Here is a 22,821-nt window from a genome sequence, read left to right on the forward strand (position 1 = left end):
CAAGTGTTACATAAAAGGCAATTTGCTTAAATTGCACTGTTTTCTCAGATTAAGGAGGAGGAAGAGCCAAGGTGATTGCAGAGGAAAACCTCTCTGGAAACAGCAAGGTCCTGTCTAACTCAGTAAAGATAAGGTAGGCCCTTTCTCGAGCAAATGCCCCCTGCCAAGCTGAGCTGGCTTTCCCCATTCACTCAGAAAGTAACAGGCTTGGTGCAACAGAGAAAAGAGCTCACGACAACTGCTGAGGTCTAAAAGGGTGCAGTTTTATCTGCAGAATCTTTCATTACTCATAGCAATTATCAAGATGGAAAGAATCCTATTGGACTATAATCTAGATTACTTCTATAGAAAGAAAAAAAAGAAAAACAGTAACATAAGTTTACTCTGGAAATTATTTAAAGACATAATAAATAAGGAACCTAAAAATGCTAGTCTCCCGCATTCATTTCAGTGGTAGAATAACACCTTTTAAGACAACCTGAAGAGATTAATTACTTCCTTAAGTATTTTGGAGGTTTCCACAACCCTCATGTCAGAAATACCTTCATACTTGCAATCCAAAGGATCCCTAGGTACCTTGTAAAGCATCTGCAGTGTTAATTTTACCCATCACCGAAGCACGCATCACCTCTGGGATGCACGGCAATAGCTTAACACTACATACTGACTCAAAACAAGGAACACCATATAGCATTCCTATCTAAGCTACTCTGGACACATAAACCTCTACTGTAGTATGTTTAAGACCTTCTAGAAGCTCAAAACAATAGGAAAAGCAAAAGGCAAGATGTCCAGCTCTAAATGTAAAATGAATGTAACATAAATAATAGGTGATTCAGAAGCTTTCTAGCTTCTCAAATTTAGAAAGAATTTAGAGACTGCAAAACTTCATGTCTTGGATCATGAAGGTCCCTGGGGAGAAGTGTAATTATTCATTTAGCCTTTCAGAGCATTTTCTTCATATATATGTGTATTAGTCCTAGTCAATAAACATGCAGTCATATGTCATATATTAATCAAAACCATACTAAGACTTCAAATTCCTCCCTGATTAATAAAAGTGAGACATACAACACAGCCTGAAGTCAAACACATTAATTACTCAAGACATGAAGGCAGATCATTCAAACATTAAAAAAGCTATTTTCAACAGTTGCTTTCAAGAAAGGAGCAGTGATAAATCTTCTGGTCTTAGCAAAACACTGAGAAATGTAGTGGTTCTCTGATGATTATACCAAGTTCCCTATAATACTCATGCTGTAACCAAAGGAGAGCCGCTGAAGAAAAAAAGTTGCAACAGAATCACAGCTTGGGTAAAAGTAACAAAACAGAAAGTTTCCACATTTTATGATTACAGATGAAAACTTCAAAGCACAGCATAATACCTAAAGGCACAAAGCAGGTGGCAGACGACAGCCATTCAAAATGTATTATCACTAAAATTTTGCTAATAGGAGAACTTTCAGAGGCCTAATTCATTATTGTTTAGCACTTGGAGAGTTGGCCCATGCAATTTCTGATTACGAAATAGTTTTAAATGTGTTTTACTTTCAGTCAAGTCATATTCAACACCTCCTCCCAATCCCAAAGCTTCAAAGAACTGATTTACCTGCTATTAGCTACTTTATCACAGCCATGAAGTGTAGTACTGTTGCCTCAGTACCAGAGAAGAAAATATGCTGACAGCACTTAAGATGTGATTTTTCTTTTTGTGGAAAAGAGTAACAGGCTGGCTGTATCCAACATGTCATCCATGTCACTTGTTACACATCCACCCTTCCCTGAGCAGCTGTGGCAACACACAGTGCTTCAGTCTCCAATCATTTTAGGAATACCTGTTTCAACCACTGCCCACACAGCAACTCAAGAGCTGGTTCCTCAGCCTATCAAAGACCAAAGTCCGCCTGTCAGACACAGACTTCTGATCAGGGATTTGCATACCGCAATCCTCTGTGCTACCAGCAGGGGATTCATTGTCAAATAAAGGACAAGCCTCTAACAGACACTCCTAATACAAACAGATCTTACTACAACTGCCTCTGCCTTTCTGCATCCCACATGCTATACATGTCACACGGGCACCATTTCAGGTTTGCAGGATGTCCTGTATGATGTGCTCACACTGGCAGAGCTCTGATAGCATACACTTTACCAGTGTAACAGAGTTCAAAAGCAACGTGGAGTAATTCACGTAAGGAAATGGTCCAACTGTCAACAGTGTAAAGGAAGGGGGCTCAGACCCTGAACTGAAATTCAGAACCATACGCAGATGATAATTTCCTTGAGCTTCAGTCTAGAGCTCACTCTATTTCAGAGTCCAAAGATTAAAAAGTGCTAGTAGCATAGAGACTTCCCTGCTGTGTGAAGTCCCAGTTTTCAAAGATCAGAACCTCTGTGGAAAAAAGCCCAAAAAAACCAAATATGCCCAGTGCTATGAAATTTTTCACTTCCACCCTCTATTAATACTGAGAGGCACTTTAAAAATGAGAGACCCCCTACCAATGGTGTCTAAGCTTTGTTGATGAAACTACTGGAAAATTAGGCAGCCCTCCCAAACCACTCAGAGCCAAAACCAGGACTAAGATGAAAACACAGAAAATACATATAAGTGTATACTAATGAGGGTTCGTAACTTTAGATATGCCTTTATCTGTGTTAACAAGCCACCTGGGCAGTTATAATTGGGATTGCAGGTCATCAAGAGACTTTCAATTCAATTATATGTCAAGGGACTATACCTGGTTAGGGCAGGAGAGTAGTGCACCACAACTGAACGGTATTTTTCACAGGCCTGGCTTTATTATCTCGAAACGACGGACTCAAACACTGTTCCCGCCGAGCCCTCAGGTGAGGAAGGCGGCGGGAGCCAGCGGCCGAAGGGGGCCGCAGAGGGGCGCCGCGGCCCGAAGGCGAGCAGTGACTGGGGAGCCAGCCCTACCCTCACCCCATCGCCAGAAATACCGACGGAGTTTAAACAAAATAGGTGGCACAGAAACGCACAGTGAAAACCTTCCGCCGACCGCATAGGGTAGGGCTCTACGCCCCTCCCCCCCGGGCGGCAGCATCCCGGGACGAACCCTTTGGGGGGAAGGGAAAGCGGGGGGTGCCTCCCCCGAGGGGAGAGCGCGCAGGACAGCGGAAAGTCGAGGCAGCGTCCACAAAGTGGCTCTGAGGTAAAGTCAGATCGCGGCAGCCAGGTCGGTGGCAGCAAGGAGGGGAGGAGTCGCCCCACTCTCCTATGATACGTGGCAGCCGCTCCCCGCCCGCTCAGGCCGGGCCAGGCCGCTACCCCGCTTGCCCGGCCATCACCCACCTTCTTAACTCTGCGGGCTGCGTAGAGCCCCATCCCGTCCTGCACTTTTGACGATTTCAGGGCAAACCTGTCTGGCACGTACATGCCCAGCATTTTCCACCGACTCGGGCCGCCGCCTGCTACCGGGAAGAAGGATCACCGGGGACTTCCATCCCACCGGGAGAGCGACCGAGACCGCCGGGCCGGGGGAGGGAGTAGGAAGAGGAGCTAGCTGCCGGGCTTCCCTGGCTCCTCAGGCCGAGGGGAGGAGCGAAGCCGCCCGCGAGGGGGAACAGGGCGGGGCGGCGGCAGGGGGCGCGCGCGAGCCAGTTAGATGGCGGCGCGCCAATGTCAGGGCAAGAAATACGAGGCCTTCGGGCTTTCAACACTCCCACGGCTGAGGCCTGGCCTCAGCGAGGGTCATGGCACCCGCGGCCTCCTCATGTGTGCTCACGCACAAGCAATGTGCTCTGCAGAGGCATGAAGGCCCGCTCCTCACCCGCGGCCTGGTTTTCGTGTCCAGAGCAAATGGCTCTTCATTACACAGTCGTGGCCTTACGGTCTAGCACCGGCGAGCTCATCCCTCGCATTGCTGCAGTCATGTGACCCAGAGGCAGCTGGGAGAGCAGAAAGGTGGGCAGGCGGCATAGGGTCTGGGGACCACCTCTTGGACCCCAGCAGAGGCGGACAATCTGTACCCTGTCACAAAAACCCAGAGGTTTTTGTGTATTTAAGAACTGGGACCTCTCACATACATGCTTAAATAATAGCTGCTGGCACTTACAGATATGAGTGCTAGAGAGAAGGGGTATTCTCACCAGAAACAATACCCACACTTCAATCCACAGTTACATAGTAACACTTTCCACAAACACTGTATTGTCTCAAAACAGCACACATTTATCCTCATTATTTTTGTATTACAGGAATGGGCAAATTCAGATTTAGATTAGGTTTTGAAACCACATAATCCTTCACTTTTGGAGACATTTTTTGGTGGAAAAAGGAGGGAATGACAGAAATCTGGCACTTCTAAAGGAACCTTGACATTCTGTCTAATTGTGTTTATCTGAAGATTAGCATATGTTTTCACTGTATACCTAGCAGGGGCATTGTATTCCAACTAACACTGCATGCAATCTAGTTTGAACAGGGAGAAAGAAGTTACATTTTAGCAGATTCATGACAACACACCACTACTCTTTTTCATAAAACTGCAATACATAAAAAACATAAAACTGCAACATTGAACTTTTTCTAGAAGACAGAGCTGGGGTTGTTCAGCCTAGATAAGAAGAGGCCCCAGCAGACATCAGAGCAGCTTCCAGTGCCTAAAAGGGTCCTACAAGAAATATGGAGAGGTGCTTTTGACAAGAGCATGTAGTGATAGGACAAGGGGAAATGGCTTTAAGCTGAGAGAGGGGAGATTTAGATCAGTCTCCTTTCATAGCATAATGGGTGTTATGACATTAAACATATTTACAACTGTCTGGCCACTTGTACCAGCATTTTCTTTTATTTAAATTAATCAGCCATTGACCATAACACCTTATAAATGTGTTTCATATGCTGTTGGTGTCAGCATTTGTCCTTTCTGGTTTATATAAAGGTCAGTGGGGGGAATAAAGTCAGCCTTGTTGAGCTGAGAACTGCTACTCAGGTAGACATGTATGTTACAGTTCTGTTGTGTTTTGTCCTAGCTGCAGTGGCAAGGAGAGTGAGGTCCAAATGAAGCAAATCAGACAGAACAGAGATGAAAGACATCACGGGGTGCTAAATGTACACTGATCATTAGCCAGTGGTAAGACCGGAGCCTGGTAAGTTTCAACATAACTCTTCTGTGTTTGGTACGTACACAGCTTAGGTGCGTATAGCCTCCCTTAGTTCTCTGTCATGAACAGAACTGATTGCAGAACATACCTATGCCAGCATTGCCTTCAGCTGAGGACACAGCATACACAAGTGAAAAGAATGTTCTTGCTGGCATAGCTCTAAAGTGTCCAATTGAACCACTGCATACAAACTTCTGTTGCAATTTCTGCAGATACACCAGGGTTTGCTGGAATAGCAGCTGAAAAATCTCTCCCCTCCTCAAAGAGCAAACATTGAGCTGTAACTCATTTGCAGTCTAGCACAGAGAAACTGAACGTGCTCAGCACTGTTTCTGTTTTACTCCATAGTGGCTTGTTTAAGAGCTACGTGGAATGGTAAGAAGAAATACAAGGGCATCCAGCAGCCTTCAGGTTTGAAGCCTAATGGTGTCCAACTACTTACATAACTTCCTTGGAGAGAAGAAGAGGTATTTTCAGAAGAAAACTCTTACATAGTTATGGAAGCTGCTGTGCCCAAAATTAAATTCATGGCAGGAATCCATGTGTGGTGACAAACAAAATAATTACAAGAGTTAGTTGTCTGAAGTTACAATACTAGTTGCAACGCTATACCAGAAGCAGGGTATGATACTCCCTCCACCAGAGAACCAGTTAACTGAGGGTCATACTTGAGTTACATGTCACATTCTAAGGAACAGAAAGATTTAAGACAAAAATGGCCTTGAAGGTTCTGAAAGTAATCATGCCAGCCACTGAAGTATCCAGCAGCTTAGAAGGAAAATATGTTCTCCAGAAGAAAGGATGTTCTTTCATAGCTAATCCCTTGTTTAAGATGGTATAATATCATCCTTAAAAGTTTTCAGGGACTTAATATTTCTTTCCTCACTCTTCCTGCCCCTCAGGCAGCTGGACTAAAAGCAGAGAGGCAAATTTTTTTTTATCCTTCTGAGAGTTCCTTGCATCCCTAAGTATTAGAATATTAGCTTTTGCAGCATCCATATTAATATCAGAATTTGATTCTGGCACCTGACAGATCTCAGAAAGGGTATTCATGGTAATGGCTCTCCCAGTTTGTACATTCATTGGTCCACGGAACATTTCTGCAATGCAAATTAATAAGAGTTTGCTGCTACTGTTTTGAGAACTTCTCTCCTGGATCTACATATCTCATTCACAACCATATCTACTTCCTCTTAACCTGGTAAGATCAGGAGCAGTACTTGAAAAACAATCTTTGGTTTATCTGGATTGTACCCCATTTGCAGGACATATACAGTATCATGTCAGACTATTTTCTTTTTGTTCTTGTGTATCTGCACATTTCCAGTGTGCAAATAACATTTAGCTTTGACCAGGTATAGTTTCAGTCAGATATTTCCCTGAAATTTGCCAAGCCCATTTCTGTTACTAGTTACATACAGGATCATCGTTCTTCCCAGATCTCCTACGCTGCAGTATCTGGACCAGGATGAAAAAAGGGCTTTGCACTTTCATTTTGCACTGAAGTTTTCAGGAAGCAAAGGTTTCAGCTTGACTAATGATAGAACCCGAGGAGAAGATGGGAAGAGGAATACCATACAGATCTCTCAGGGGTTTTTGTTCTTTTGCTATACAGAATTCAGCCTAAAATTATCTTCTTATTTTTTTGTCTACTGCATTCCCCAAAGAAACCAACTGATATATATGGGGGAAAAAAAGAATCTCTCCTTCTTTAAAGCAACTGCAGTATACAATGCTGACAAGCTGAATACAAAACCATATTGCTTTAGTCCCCACAAGATGCCAGTGCATACAGACAGGAGTCTTTCATTGTTTCTGAAGATAAGTCCAAGTGTAATACTCTTAAATTAAATATTTAGAAACTAGCAGCAGATGAAGTAACATAGCTTAGTAACAGCTGTGTATGCCTTTAGAATCTACCCTGCTTTGTGACCAATTGAACCCTTGCTAATACTGAATTGGACCCTTGCTACTAGTCACCAGCACAGTGACTCTAAGTACCTGGAACAAATTGTGTTGACATGGAGCCAACTTAAACCATGTGTTATGCTACTAACTAAAAACTCAATCTCTTATATGTAAGACAATCTACTTTCTAAACCAAATAAGTCTAGCTTTTGAAAATATGACAATAAGCCCCATCTACTCTATGTCTTTGGGTTGGGTTGTTTTTTTTTATTTCCACTTCTAAGCATGTTTGTTTTGTCTGTGTTTTCCAGTCATCTGATAAACTTATGTTATTCTATCCCTAACACACTTTGATTTTCTGAGGAAAATTCAGAGTTATTTTTAAGGACTGCTTTCTTGTTTTGTGGCTGCTTGTTTTTTTCTACACTGATTCTTTCAGAGCATTTTGAATTCAGTAAACACTTGAACCTAAAGAATTATTTCCTCACCAAATCCTTCTTCTAATCAATGCACAGTTGGCCTTTTGGTTTTCTCTGTAAACCAGTACAGACTTCTTATGTTGTGATACTCAAGGTCACACAAAGCAGTAAACGGTAAGATTAGTTTTTAACTTGTCTCTTTCCTTGCTTACATGTACAGAGTTGTTACTGTCAAAGTTTCTTTCTCAAATATTTGAAGTCCTGGAAGTTAGCTCCCAGATTTCAGAATTAAGATTTTTCTCATTCCCCTTTGAAAATATAAAAAATACATACACATGTTTGCATTTCCGTTCCCAAGCTGACTGCATATGAAGTGTTTACTCTTGAGTTTTTTAAACTAGAGGTTATAAATAAAAATCTTAAGGCAAAATGTTAACTGAATAGCAGATTAAACTAGTAATGCAGGTTTCACAGTAATGTGTTAAGGAATGACCACTTAATCCACATCATGCTATATGGACCTAAAAGAAGCCCAATACAACTTGACTGTAGTAGAGTTTTGCTATCTCACATGACAACTTCACATAAGCAATATATGTCTGAAGAGCTAGTAGAAAATGGTTAAAAATACTGAGTACCAGTAACTTGCTGTTAGAATTGCAGGCTCTACCCAGAGCCCCTGTAGTGTTTACATTTTTATCTTGACAAATTCAAGGTGTGATCTGATAAATCAGGTTGCTGTTCAGTAGTGGAAAGATCTCATAGCTATAAAACATAAGCAAAAGGCATAGAGCATAAAAGTGCTCAGGTAGCACCTCTTTAGAAAAATAGCAACTCTAGCAACAGTGTATCTATCTTGAGCTGAATTTGAGCCCAAGTTGTTATGCTGGTGTGAAAAATAGCTATATATTTTATATATATTTATATATATTTATATATATTTATATATATTATATATATTTATATGTATTTTATATATATATTTATATATTTTATATTTATATTTTATATATTTTATATATAAAATATATTAAATCATTTCATGTATTTTTATATATATTATATATATTATATATGTATATTTACTCTTACTTATACACCCCAGCATGAAAGACTGCAAGATAAAAATAATTTTCAGTATTGGTTCAGCCTCAGCACACAAAAATATTTGCATGTTTTAAAACATCTAGTGTAAGTCATCTCCATTTTCTTCAGTGACAGAACTGACAGAATAACTTTGTGCGGTGGCAAGTGAACTCCCAGGCCACAACCTTACACATTGTAAAAGTGTCTTCCTTAGCTCAGTGATAAATTTCAGCTCAGGAGTGCCTTCCTCAACTAATCTCACTCACCCTGCTTTTCCTATCAGCCCTTTCATGATCAGGTCACTTCCCATCCCCCCCACCGCGTCCCCCCCGCTTCCTCGCCTTCATTAATGGGAAGGGACTTTCCAGATCAGTTACTACCTGGTGAGCTAGTTCTTTGAATCGTAACCATTCAAACACACGTCCCACTGCATAAAGGTCATAGCTTCTCAGGCCCCGTTTCCCATTAGGCCTTACGTTGAGTTGATCATAAGCTCCTTCTGGGAGCAGTAAGTCTAAAATTTACCTACTTCCTCTTCTACTTGCAACCTAATCTTGAGAGGGATATTCACGTAACATGAGCTTTGTCACCAAGCTGATTACTACTCTCTGCAACTATTTTTATTTGTTGAAAAAACATTGAAATTAGGCTCCCTTTCAATACCTGCTCTTTGCCTATCATTTAACTCACTGTATTTGTCAATCTAAATATGCGATAAACTCTCACAGAACTGTGAAAGAGCTTTAATGCTGTGAAGCGTTTTCCCATGATTCCTGAACAGAACATAGAAGCTGACACATCATGTTGAGTTTTCTTGTGGCAGGAAGACAGCTGACTATTGTACTATGAACTTACAGTGGTTTGTTAATATTATTATAGCAGACAGAGGACAACTCTAAGTACATTTTCAACATATGTCCTATCCTTTGCTCAGAGACTTGTTTCAGGTCCTCATTCACAATTCATTATACTTTTTGGCCTCACTGTCTTCCCATTCTCAGAAAAACAGCCTTTGAGTTACCCTCTTTTCAACTTCATGAATGTCCACTACTTTTGACCTTTTGGTATCCAGTTTAGCTGTGTCTGAACCACCAGTGGAGGGTTTAAACTCCATGATTATCCACAGTACATACTTGTTAGTTTCTTCCTCAACTGTGAGCTGGAGCAATTCAGTTCCCCTGGTCACAGAAGAGAACAGTTTGCTCTAAGGCCTGAAGGAAATGGGAATACGTATACATCTACATCACTTTGTTTGGGAGCTAAGCCTTATTCCAAGGTCCCTTAAAAAGGCAATACTTCCATAGCTTTAATCATTGTGTACCAGATCCCATGAGCAATTATGACCTTCTTGCATTGCAGCCTGCATACCTACTACTTTCACTTCTGACCCCTTGCCATCCTCTTTACTCATGTGTCTTGATTCCTGCTTCAAGGACAGGAATCGTGTCTTGATTCCTGTTTCATTCTAGTAGTCCTTTCTGCTGAGAAAAGGCCCTCAACTTTGAGCAGCCAAATACTTCCCCTTGTTTCAAGGACCATCACATGCCTCCAGCATTTGCAAACACTGATTTTTTTTTTCTCCTGTTTTATGAAGTGTTGAATTTACATCTAGCAATGGTATTTGACCTAAGATATTAGACAAAAAACAAGGTGGCCACACCGTTAGGGATGGAGGCAGTAGATGTGAAATGCAGGCAGAATTCTCATTGACTTCAGGAGTCAAGTATGTGGGAATATTATTGAAATCAGCATACCACGTAAGTTGAGGTGTCTGATAAGAGGCAACATGACATTCAGCCCCATAAATAGAATGTTGTTTGTTTTGGGGTTTGAGTCAATTTTGAGCACAGTACAATGTTAAAAGGAGGATTAGGTCCCGAGACTACTGTGAAAAATAATTGATTAGTATTGAGCTCTGCTTTGATTCTAAGCTGAAACACCTTGGAATACTGTTCCTTAAGTTATCCTGTAATTTTTATTTTAAATTATGTTAGATTTCTGGTAATTGTGTACCATCTATAAATTACGAGGTTATAATATTTGGGAAAGTTGCATTAACATGGCAAAGAATCTGTCTTCTGGTCAGTTTTAAGAACACAGATTTTTTTCTTGACAAACATAAACTGTGGGGTTCTTTGAAATTCAGATATAAAAAATACTGTTCTAAACCATTTTAGCACTATTATGTGAACTCTTCAAAGAACATTTCCTTAGAACACACACCAAAATGAGAGCTACTAACTTGAGTGGGCAAGAACTATCCTAAACACAACTTAGTGCTTTCCTTGTTTTTCAGTCTTCTACCTGCCTGACCTCCACTAAAGTCACTTTCTCAGTTAATGACATATTCCCCCAGGAAATACTTACTTCTCATTGCCATAACAAATTCCTCTGGAAGAATGGGAGATTTTTACTGCTTTTACATAGGCCTAGAGGTACAGAGAATTGAATTCTTTGGTGGATCTTTGCTTCACTCCATCTAAATCATGTTGTATTCTGTAAAAGAAGCCAGAAGGCAATTCTGGATTTAAAAATTTAAAATAAATCTGAGAGTTCCCAACCTACAGGCCTCAACAGACCCAGCTCCACCAACACTCATGGTCATAAGCTGCTTTATATAGCTTTAAGGTCCTGTGTCATCAGGGGTGCCATATGCACCTATGTTTAGAATAAACTGAGCCTCAGAAAAACCAACCAAATGACCACCATTTGTTAGGAATTAGGTTTTCATTAAACCATGCAGGATTAATATTTGAAAATAGCTTTTCTATTGAATGTTTCTATTTAAAAACTCTAATCCTCGTTATATTCCATCTGACACCACAGATACTGAGCAACTCTGTCCCAAACATTCAGAAGACAAATCAGCTGAAAGTGTAGGATCAGAGACAAAGAGAGCTGCAAGCTGTCTGTTGGTATGTGCTGTATATGCTTGCAGGGTTTGTTTCGTTCCTCAAGAAACATATCCAGCCTTATAGGCTATAATTTTGTGGAATGCCAAATAAACAGAGGAGAGTCATCTTAAATATTGAGATTGTGGATTGGAGATATTTTCAAAACAAATTCTGAACTGATTTCAATCACAATTGTTCCGATTTATGACCACTCACTGAAGAGCATCAATTTCTGTAAAATTTTGTCCTCTTAAAGCCTCTGTAAGTAATCTTTGTAAGTAACACTTATTTTTAGCACATGGCTATCTAAAATTCTGCTATCCATCATACAGATAGAAATATTTTTGATGCCACAATGGGCAAGATTATGGCTACTGAATTTAATGGTGCACTATTTCTTGTTAACATTATTCAACTGAGGTGCCATGAGGTAGATACAAGATCGTGAAATGCACTGTTTTGGAAATTGTGTGCTAGGCTGTAGACACTGCATGATGCTACTCACCCACCCCCTGGATACAGTCACAATAAGAAAACTACAAACATAGTATTTCTGTTATTAGAAAGGTTACACAGGATAGTCTTTCGCAGTACTTCATAGGATGGTGTATTTAACTGTAGGAGTCTTCTTTCCAGGTCTGTATTATGCAGAATGTCAGACTAGGCTCTAAAACAATATAGGAAGAATCAATCATCAAGTATACAACTAGGGCTCAAATGATTTCCAAATATTGATGCCAAGGTGTATGAGGATCAACTGTAAGATGACTTGTGTACATTAGAAAAATGAGCAAACAATAAAAGAAAAATAAGAAAATCAATAGCTGTTTCAAAGATGAAGTTGTGTTACTACAGGTATTTTGCACAGCTTGACATCGCTTGATGAAGTCACTCAGTTTTGAAAGCACCAGAAGGACTGAAAACAAGAATCTTTTTTTCCTTTTTATTCGCTTCATTATTTTTGTTTTCAAAATTGAGACAGAAATAAGAAACACATTCTTCCTTACAAGCTGTGGTAGAATGATTCAAACAAGTTCACTCTTTCAGACAAAGCCTTCTATTTAAACTTTAGAGGTTTAGTTAGCCTCACAAAGCAGATGTCTGGAGACACTGGGGGAAATAACTAACCGGAGGAAACTGGAACTCGCATCGAGAACTGGTTGAAAGGAAGAAGGCAGAGAGTTGTGGTCAATGGCGCAGAATCTAGCTGGAGGTCTGTGACTAGTGGAGTCCCTCAGGGGTCGGTGCTGGGACCGGTGCTGTTTAATATTTTCATCAATGACCTGGATGAGGGAACTGAGTGCACCATCAGCAAGTTTGCTGATGACACAAAACTGGGAGGAGTGGCTGACACATCAGAAGGCTGTGCTGCCATTCAGCGAGACCTGGACAGGCTGGAGAGTTGGGCAGGGAGAAACTTGGTGAAATTTAACAAGGGCAAGTGTAGAGTCTTGCATCTGGGGAAGAACAACCCCATGTACCAGTACAGGTTGGGGGTTGACCTGCTGGAAAGTAGTGAAGGGGAAAGGGACCTGGGGGTCCTGGTGGATAGGAGGATGACCATGAGCCAGCAATGTGCTCTTGCGGCCAAGAAGGCAAATGGCATCTTAGGGTGCATTAGAAAGGGTGTGGTTAGTAGGTCGAGAGGTTCTCCTCCCCCTCTACTCAGCCTTGGTGAGGCCGCATCTGGAATATTGCATCCAGTTCTGGGCCCCTCTGTTCAAGAAGGACAGGGAATTGCTTGAAGGAGTCCAGCGCAGAGCCACAAAGATGATTAAGGGAGTGGAACATCTCCCTTATGAGGAGAGGCTGAGGGAGCTGGGTCTCTTTAGCTTGGAGAAGAGGAGACTGAGGGGTGACCTCATCGATGTTTACAAATATGTAAAGGGTAGGTGTCAGGATGATGGAGCTAGGCTTTTTTCAGTGATATCCAGTGATAGGACAAGGGGCAATGGGTGTAAACTGGAACATAGGAAGTTCCACGTTAACATCAGGAAGAACTTCTTTACTGTAAGAGTGACAGAGCACTGGAACAGGTTGCCCAGGGGGGTTGTGGAGTCTCCTACACTGGAGATATTCAAGGCCCGCCTGGACAAGTTCCTCTGTGAGGTACTGTAGGTTGCCCTGCTCTTGCAGGGGGGTTGGACTAGATGATCTTTTGAGGTCCCTTCCAACCTTTGGGATTCTGTGATTCTGTTATTCTGTGATCCTCCCAGGAGCTACTTCACTGTTCACCAGGAACAGAAGTTGATAAAAAAAGCTTTATACAAGCCTGTTACATCTACACTTTGGGCAAAAGTTTATTTTGAGAGCAGATTAAAGTCAGCAAGAAGTTTTGTAACTACCTGAAGTTAGTAGAGAAGAACCGATGAAAAAAAATGTGTATACATGTACAGAATAATCTAATACTTAGTAAAAGGACAAATGTACTGTGAAAAGCATGCTTTTCAGACAAAAGTAACAGCTGTAGAAAAATATTTTAAAGATGTCTGCCACAGTGTTGCTTCCTTTCTGAAGTATTCATCCTTGGTTAACAAGACCAACAAACCCTACCACTCAGCCTAAAGTTGTAGCTGGTCCATTTTACCATGTGCGAAGCCTGCCTATATAAATGCTTTTTCTTTGCTCTAATGCATCTTCCTCTATGACATTTCAGAGAAAACAATGGCACCCCTCTGGGGCAGGCTGTGGAGAGTTTGGATTTGATATTGTTTGTAGGACACTGTTCTATTTATCACATGATAGGGTTTCCATTTCTCCATTGGTTCCATTGTGTAAATCCCACTACTTTTCTTAAAAAGTTACATTTTAAGTCATAGCCCGTCAGGCCCCCTAAGGCATCTAGACCCTGGGTGCCCTATAAATTTAAGGTTATTACTGCTCAGTATTGCCGTAAATGAGTTTGTCATCTTTTTTCAAGCAGCAAGTGAATGGAATATACATTGAAAATACAATGCAGCTGCAGCTTCTTTAATAGTGTCTTTCAAGAGGTACAAGACATTAACATATCCTTTCTGAAACTATATGAAAGTCTGTCCAAGCTATAATAATTCATCACAGAAAGGCTGAATAAAGCCCTGTCTGCTCTCAAGAAGCAGCCATAGATAGCTCTGGTCGTACAACATGGCTGTGGCCAACCTGCATGCTGAACACACCTCATTGTTGTGTTGATGTGGATGAAAGCCATTAACGTGTGCAAAGTCACAGGATGCCACACAACAAACATGTTTTTGCCTGATCTGTGCTCAAGCAAGATGCAACAAGTGAGCCTAAGAAAGAAGTGAGAGAGAAGGAAGCACGGTGCACTCAGTATGGAGCTGCTGCTACAGTCCTGCCTGTATGACCAGTGGATTTTTGAACCCACCCAACCTGTTCCTGACACAGGCACACCGCTGTGCACACAAAGGCCCCCAGCAAAGAACAACAGAAGCAGAGTCTCCATTTCCCTTTTCAAGCTTTCTTAGAAAGAAAATGTGTTTTTGCAGCTGATGAGTTTTATCATTTCTGCAATAGTCCTTGACACTGCATTAATTCCATTTAGTTTACAAATTGCATCAAGTTACTGGGTTATAGACCATAGATTTTAATCCTGATACAACACCATCAAGCAAGAACAACAGTAGCTTATTTTTATCTCATGTGTTTTACACCTTTACAGAACGCAGGCAGTAGGAATAAGCATTACTTCCAATGAAGCTTTGAAGACTGGAAAATGTTTATAATTACTTGCATTGAACTCTGATAAAAGACATGGAAAAAACCTAGAACAGTCCAAAACGTTGGGAGTAAAACATTACATAGGGATAGGTGAAGCATTTTGTCCATTGCAGCAATCTAAGGGGAAATCCTGCCTGACCAATTTGGCGGCCTTCTATGATGGGGCTATGGAACTGATGTACAGGGGCAGAGCAGTTGATGTCATCTACCTGGACTTGTGCAAAGTATTTGACACTGTCCCACACGACATCCTTGTCTCTAAATTGGAGAGACATCAATTTGGTGGATGGACCACTCGGTGGATAAAGAACAGGCTGGATGGCCACACGCAAAGAGTTGTAGTTAATGGCTCAATGTCCAGTTGGAGAGCAGTAACAAGTGGTGTCCCTCAGGGATCGGTGTTGAGACCGGTCTTGTTTAACATCTTTGTCAGTGACATGGACAGTGGGATTGAGTGCACCCTCAGCAAGTTTGCTGATGACACCAAGCTGATACACTGGAGGGAAGGAATGCCATCCAGAGGGTCCTTGACACGCTTGTGAGGTGGGCTGATGCCAAACTTATGAAGTTTAACCATGCCAAGTGCAAGGTCCAGCACCTGGGTCGGAGCAATCCCAGACACAGCTACATGCTGGGCAGAGAAGAGATCCAGAGCAGCCCTGCAGGAAAAGACTTGAGTGTGTTGGTCAATGAGAAAATGAACATGAGCTGGCTCCAGTGTGTGCTCGCAGCCCAGAAAGCCAACAGTATCCTGGGCTGCATCAAAAGGAGTTGAAGGAGGTGATCCTGCCCCTCTACTCTGCTCTTGTGAGACCTCACTTGGAATATTGTGTACAGTTCTGGTGTCCTCAACATAAAAAGGGCATGGAAGTGTTGGAACAAGTCCAGAGGAGGGCCACAAGGATTATCAGGGGACTGGAGCACCTCTTGTATGAAGACAGACTGAGAAAGTTGGGGCTGTTCAGCCTGGGGAAGAGAAGGCTGCATGGAGACCTCATAGCAGCCTTCCTGTATCTGAAGGGGGCCTGTAAGGACGCTGGGGAGGGACTCTTCGTCAGGGACTGTAGTGATAGGACAAGGGGTAATGGGTTCAAACTTAAGCAGGAGAAGTTCAGGTTAGATATAAGGAGGAATTTCTTTACTGTGAGGGTGGTGAGGCACTGGCACAGGTTGCCCAAAGAAGTGGTGAATGCTCCATCCCTGGCAGTGTTCAAGGCCAGGTGGGACAGAGCCTTAGGTGACATGGTTTAGTGTGAGGGAGGGAGGTTGGAGCTTGATGATCTTAAGGTCCTTTCCAACCCTAACTATTCTATGATTCTGTCTTAACTGTTAATAGTCTACACTTAGTTGAACACAACTCATCTAATGCTCTTGAGGTGGCTTTTGAAAATTGGTATTACAACAGATTCGAGCCACCAAATAAATCCCTGATTTAAGAGTGATTATTTGACCTGACAGATCCCATCAACAAAAGTTGTTAGCAAGAAGTAAGAATTGAAAAGGTTTTAATCAACTTAGAAATAAATTTGAAATACTTTATTAAAAAAATCTACTGCTATGAGAAATCTAGGAAAGAGCAGCTAGTGACTTTAATGTCATCCTACATGGTATTGGGTGCCTCTTTCCATCTTACAGTATCTGCCTAAGAGCACAAAGCAACCCAAAATCCTGTTGTCATATAAATTAAGACATTTTTCCATTTTAAATACAGTATGACACTGACAAGTGCTACAGCAGCCTAACACCAGTAGGAATTAGAGCGGGTTTGGACTAAATTCAAAGACAGGTAATTTTTAGTAGAGACTACACATACCTCTTATGACAGATCACTTATTAACATTTTTATTTCCCCTCTCTCCCTCACATCCATCCCATAAAAACAATGGCAAGGATTAAGAAAACATCAAATGAGAAAAATTCACATTCGAATGGAGAGAAGGATCATCAGGAACATGGATTTTCTGCAGGTTTTAATAACCTCCAAGCTTTCACTTGCTCTTTCAGCCATCAAAGAGCATAAACCCACAGGTCTTACCCAAGTGATAGACATTTGGACTGTATTAAAGTTCCCGGGCATATTTGTGCCAAATTGCAGTATGAAGCAGTTATTAAAAAGGCTGCATGTTTGCTCTTTCTGTGGTTTGTCAGAAAGGTCATTGTTTAAGATGTTTTCATTTAGTGAAAATGTGCCTCTATTATTGTAGTTGTTTGACTGTTTCTTTCATGTACATTCCTGCTCCTCAATATCATTGTTTGTCATCCTATTGTGAAGTATCTTGCTGTTCTTCTAGTTGCCAGTTACAGATTTGCACGAGTTTTCATTACACTAGTGGTTTATTTACAGATGGGTATGTTTCCATCATAACTTCTCTGAACTCATTAGGAAGTTTTAGACTGGAGTAGGATAAAAGCTACTATACTCATTTTGCAGAGCCATGTGGGAGCTGCATTACTTGAGCAGATGAAGACTTGTTACGCCTCTCAGGAACTCCTCCTCAGATAGCTACCCATCAGATATTTCTTCCCCATCTGATCAAATCACCTACACCGAGCAGACCTACACTTGCATTCACACGAAAGGTCTACTACAACAGTACCAGAACTGAGCAAAGTTATTCATCCCATGGAGAAAACGCAACAAATGCTGAACCTCCACTCTTCATTGAGGGCACATCAGCTGAACTAACAGAAATAAGAAGCCTAGAGAACATTAAAAAAAAAAAAAGAAAGAAAAAAAAAAAAGACAGAAAGACTATTAAGGACTCAAAAGCATGAATTCCAGCTGAGGTACAAGGCAGTCAGAGATCTCACAGTTCATCGTTGCATAACTGTAAGATAATTGTACATTTTCTCCATTATATGAGAACTCAAAAAATGATTTTGTATTTTGAGATGGAGAAGAATATTAGAAAAATCATACAAAGCAGCACACGAACAACTTTGAAAAGATATCCAGAAAACATGAACAGCCAAGTTAACAATAGCTAAATATTCACACTGTACATTTCACATTTATCACAACATACTCTTCCCAGAAAAATATCTCTGTTAGGGGCTAGGATCCATTTATTTGTTTCTCTTAGTATATTATTTCTCTTTCAAGAGAATGAGGAGTCAAGTCGGCCTCTCTGCAGGGAAAAGGATGCAGTAGCTTCATTTGAGAGCTAGCGGGTATGCTTAAGGTTGGGAGAAGCAAACAGCAAGGAGATACGAGCATGCAGTTGAGGCTCAGGAGATAGCCAAGAGCAACAGGACAAGCTAGAAACAAGCTCCAATGACAATGGAAAAAACTCCCTAGGGTCCATAGTGGACTCACAGTCTGCTTCAACCCTGAAAGCCACAGAGCTTTCTGAAACCAAGACTGGAAGCAGGGACAAAGTAAGCAGCAGGAGATTTGTTTATAAACTCTTCCCCATGTCTAGTCTCTCTTTTCTCTCATCTCTGTTGTAAGATGTTTGTCTGATGTAGGCTTTGTTCAAACAAAAACTGAGGTTTGAGTGTAAATGCTCTTTGAGGGAAGAGGTCTGGACAGGCCTACCTCAAAGATCTGGTCACAGTTTTTCAATTTTTTTTTAATTTTTTTTTTTTTTTAGTTATTTTTTTAATGACATATTTTGCTGTTGTTTAATTCTGATGACAAACTTAGCAGCTACTGCGTGCAACATATGAGGAGTGGCTTTGTAATCTGTACCTCCTAGAGAAGGGTGAGTGAGTGACAGCATCACAACCTGTGCACAAAGGCACAATTTGAGCTCAGAAAGAGCTATGATGTCAGAAGCAATTCTTTCACACTTGGATATAAGGTCAGCATGAGGCTCTAGTAAGAAAGCTTCCGTAACTTTTCTGTTCTTTCTCCACTTCTCCATACTCCATCTGAACTAGGAGCTACTGACCCAAATGTCTGGCCAGAGCCTCCTGCAAAACATGCTACAAATGCTAGACTGAATTATTGTAGAGTCAGGTGTAATGCCACTGGAGCAAGGCCAGAGGAAAGTGATCAAACACCTCCAAAACACAAGAAAAGGGGCTTTCTCAATACCAACAGGGAAACTACAATTAAAAAGATCTAGATCTAGAAAGAATTCTAACTTGATTTAACCCACTGCTCTAGCCAAAGCAGCCAGTATTGCCTTTTCTACATGTACTTTAGTCCTGGAGATGGGATAAGACAAATTACCCAGCACTCAGCAGACACTAATTACAGGGGAAATAGAACCACAGTATTGTCTATACACTGTCACGCATCATCTGCCTGCAACCTGTGTTGCACCAGCCATTGTCACTGCCCTGTCCTCCCCAGCAACGAGCTGCACAGTTTGAACACAAGGTGGTGAGAGAACATAAGGAAGCCATTAGAGGTTAGGAGCAGTTGCCCAACATGACTTAAAGAGGGATCTGAGGAGCATAAGGGAATCACTCTTGAGCAGCCGTCCATCCAGCCAACATCTGCAGGCAGCCTGCAGCTGCTCCTGCTCTCAAGGCAAACTAAACCAGTTATCTAGAACAGCACAATATATGCATTAGCTTAACATACCTACCCATTAAATGTGCCAAACATGAAAAAGAAACCCAAAACTTTTGGTCTGTGGAAGAATGGCTATGAAGAGACAGCACTTGGGAAAAGAAAAGCCAAGAGGAAGATCAATGCCTTAGCATTGAACAACAAACAGGGAGAGTTGTCTCCAGCTTCTAATTATAACTCTATGCAAAATAACTTGAAGTAAATGTGTTTGCATTTATTTTGGATTCAACTTCCCAGTTGTGTGATGGGAAATTAAGGAGAATAAACACAGCAATAATAATGGGGCCAGACTGCAGCTGTCATATGCCAGCTGTGTGGGAAGAAAATCACCAGTAGTGCCGACAGCCTGTGTGCAATCCCTGCCTCAGTGGGAATCAATTTTCTTTCACCCTGGTATATGATCAGTCTTAAAATTGCTACTTAGAACTGAAATAAGTAAGCCCCATGTGTTGTTTTTACAAATGGAGTTCTTGAAATGAAGTTGTGTGTCTGTGTATATAAGGACTGTGTGTATACAGATTTATTCTGCAGTTTTATATCATTGTAACCTTAACTTGTGCTCTATAACTCACAGACTGTATTGTCCTTTGGGCTTTTTGCGGCTTACATTGTTAGCCTGCGGCCAAATTTGTCAGTGAGTAAATTGATAAAATTAGATAAGCTCCACTTTGATTGATGAAGATGTTAAAGATTTTATCTTGCTGTGGTATACAATGGCTCAATGACTCTTTACTGGTTTTGAAACAACAACAACAATCTGTGGAGGATTGCTTTGTTACACAGTCCTGCAGTACATAACGTGTTAATGAGGCACAGCCACCAGGGTGGACCACTGTATACTGGTATCCCCTAGCCCTGCATGTTCCTCAACTGGCTATTCTACAGGGCGTTTTTTAACTAAAGGGAAAGTCACCATCAATGTGAATGCTGAACTCCATTTAACCTTCTATTTTTAAGCTTGTGTTTCTATTTTAATTACCTCTCCAGCCTTTTGTTTAAAAAACGTTGTATTTGTTATGTGTATGTGTATGTATGTGTATTTATGTGTGTATTTGATATACTGGCTTTTTTTGGCCTTTTATGCCAGGTATCCATCTATTATAGTCTTTGAGAAGTTTTCCATCTATGTTTTGATGTGAAACTAGGGATACAGACGTGACAGTGGATTAATAACAGGATCCAGATCTGTGAGTAAGTCAGACTCAATGTAGGGGCAGCAGCAGTTCAAAGTGACTGTTGTTCTATGGCCTGTGTGAAAGGAGTCTGTGGACTTGGCTGGAGCTTTCCCAGTAGGTGATACCTATTACTTTAATACCCACCTTCAGTCACTTCGCACTTACAAGTTACTTACATTTCCACTGTATAAGACTGCTGCCCTTATTTTTACTCCATCCTTCTAAACAAGAACTGCTTCTCTCAGACCCTCTTGACTCCATGAAAACCTGAATAATAACAGGATTAGTAAATGTGATACTACCATGGTCTCATTTTCATCCAGAAGAATAAATAGGGGTAGTTGTTTGGGGAAAGAAGAATTCCAGTGGGAGTAAAGGCAAATATTGTGACATTTTCAGAAATGTGTTCAGAAAGAGAAGATGCACGCATCTTGGGGAATGTTTTCATTTTGTGACATACTGCAAACATAAGGTTAGCAGGCAGAAAAGCCAAGTGAGCTGGATGAATATCCAAACAGAGAAATCTGGCTACAGGAAACAAACAGAGTTGGAATGGTGATGAAACATAAGTTTTCAAGTAAACATCGAAATAGGCCAATGGAAGGGGCATCATTTCCCACAAAAATGGCAGCAGCAAACAGAGAAATGCTTAAGAATGTCAAGGGCTGCCTTTAACTGAAGAATTCAGTAGCTGCTTCTAAGACAGTGAAATGTAGGCAAGATAGCTTCCTGGCAGCTGGCGAGCCAACACTGGTACTGCAGTCCCCTTCTTGAGGGATTCCCAGCTGCACTCACATACTGCTCACCTACCGTCTGGCACAGTTATCTAGCAGGTGTGTGTTACTGAAGCATTTAAGAAATCAGAGGGATGTTTTTCAGATCAGGAAAGATCATCTCTGGAGAAACTTAAATTTCAGTTCTTGGGTTTATGATATAATTACATTAAACACAGCAGGCATCTTCTTATCAGTCTCCATTTGGTATCATCTGCCCCTTTCCTGAAGATTCATCACAACAAACTCAGATGTGGAATGGTGTGGGAGCCTCTGCAGCCATGAAATCCTCTGCTGCTGCCCACCAGCCTGCGAAATGAAATATGCTGGGGACACAGAAAGAAACACCTGAGCAGCTCAGCACTGCAGGGACAGGGAAAGCTGGAGCTCACCTCTGCAGTGGTGGAGTGTTCTCATCTCCCATATGAGCAGCCTGAAAGGAATCTGCTTTTGGCCTTTAACTGGATTTTGGCCCCTTTCCCTCATGCCCTGGTCTCTCCACACATATCTTCAGAGCCCTGAGGGGGCTGTAAGTGCCAAAGTCACAGCAGTGAGATGTTTTGTGTACAGGCACCTAAGAAAGAGACAGAGACTGTCTTTGAATAAGCCCTGACATCCACTGCCTGAGCGCTGTGGGCTGAGACATACAATGGGACCAAGAAAAAGGGTCTCAGTTACCTGTCCTGGGGCCCTGACCATACTGTAATACTGGTCCTGAGGCAGCATGCATCCTGCTCTTAGCCAATTCAAATGGGCTAGCCTAGTTGATGCTCAGAAGTGTGTTTTCCATTAAGCAGCTCTACATGACGTTTTGAGTCATGAAGGTGATGAAGAAAAACAAATAAGAAAATTTAGAAAAGATGAGATCCAGACATTCAATATTTTAAAGAAATCTACACAATGGAAATAACTGCAACTTAAATGAAAGTAGATATTTTTTCGTAGCACTACCATTCTTGTAAATGGAAAAAAATAATCCTCTCAGCTTATTATTATTGCGGTCAAACCCAGCAGCATCCAGAAAGCGAATGTTTTCAATGATAATCCAACAAAAATAACAACTGGTTCTCTGGTGTGTTGTTTGGATAGCATGGTCTCTCTAACTCAGACTGTGCGCTCCTTGCCAAGTGCTGGTGGCGCTCACAACCATGACAGAGCAGGATCCATTCTTACCTGGGACAAGTGAAGCTCCTCCATGCTGCC

General features: G+C 41.4%; 1 protein-coding gene and 1 long non-coding RNA gene across 26 annotated transcripts in view; one reads left to right on the forward strand and one right to left on the reverse strand.

Annotated features, from left to right (window-relative positions):
• Positions 1 to 3,544, reverse strand: part of PRDM5 (PR/SET domain 5) — a 94,397-nt gene extending 90,853 nt beyond the window's left edge. For all 24 annotated transcript variants that reach the window (XR_010613958.1, XR_010613990.1, XR_010613988.1 and 21 more), the window contains exon 1: positions 3,314 to 3,544. Coding sequence is in view for 9 of the 24 variants with exons in the window: in XM_065685927.1 (XP_065541999.1) it covers positions 3,314 to 3,406 (93 nt within the window). In the remaining 15 variants the exon portion in view is untranslated. The remainder of the gene's footprint in view (positions 1 to 3,313) is intronic.
• LOC136017612 (uncharacterized) overlaps positions 3,040 to 22,821 on the forward strand; it is a 37,943-nt gene continuing 18,161 nt past the window's right edge. For both annotated transcript variants that reach the window (XR_010614012.1, XR_010614011.1), the window contains exons 1-2: positions 3,040 to 3,173; positions 4,993 to 5,109. This is a non-coding gene — a long non-coding RNA (uncharacterized LOC136017612). The remainder of the gene's footprint in view (positions 3,174 to 4,992; positions 5,110 to 22,821) is intronic.

The sequence above is a fragment of the Lathamus discolor genome, chromosome 1, assembly GCF_037157495.1.
Source record: "Lathamus discolor isolate bLatDis1 chromosome 1, bLatDis1.hap1, whole genome shotgun sequence".
NCBI classification, from domain to species: Eukaryota; Metazoa; Chordata; class Aves; order Psittaciformes; family Psittacidae; genus Lathamus; species Lathamus discolor.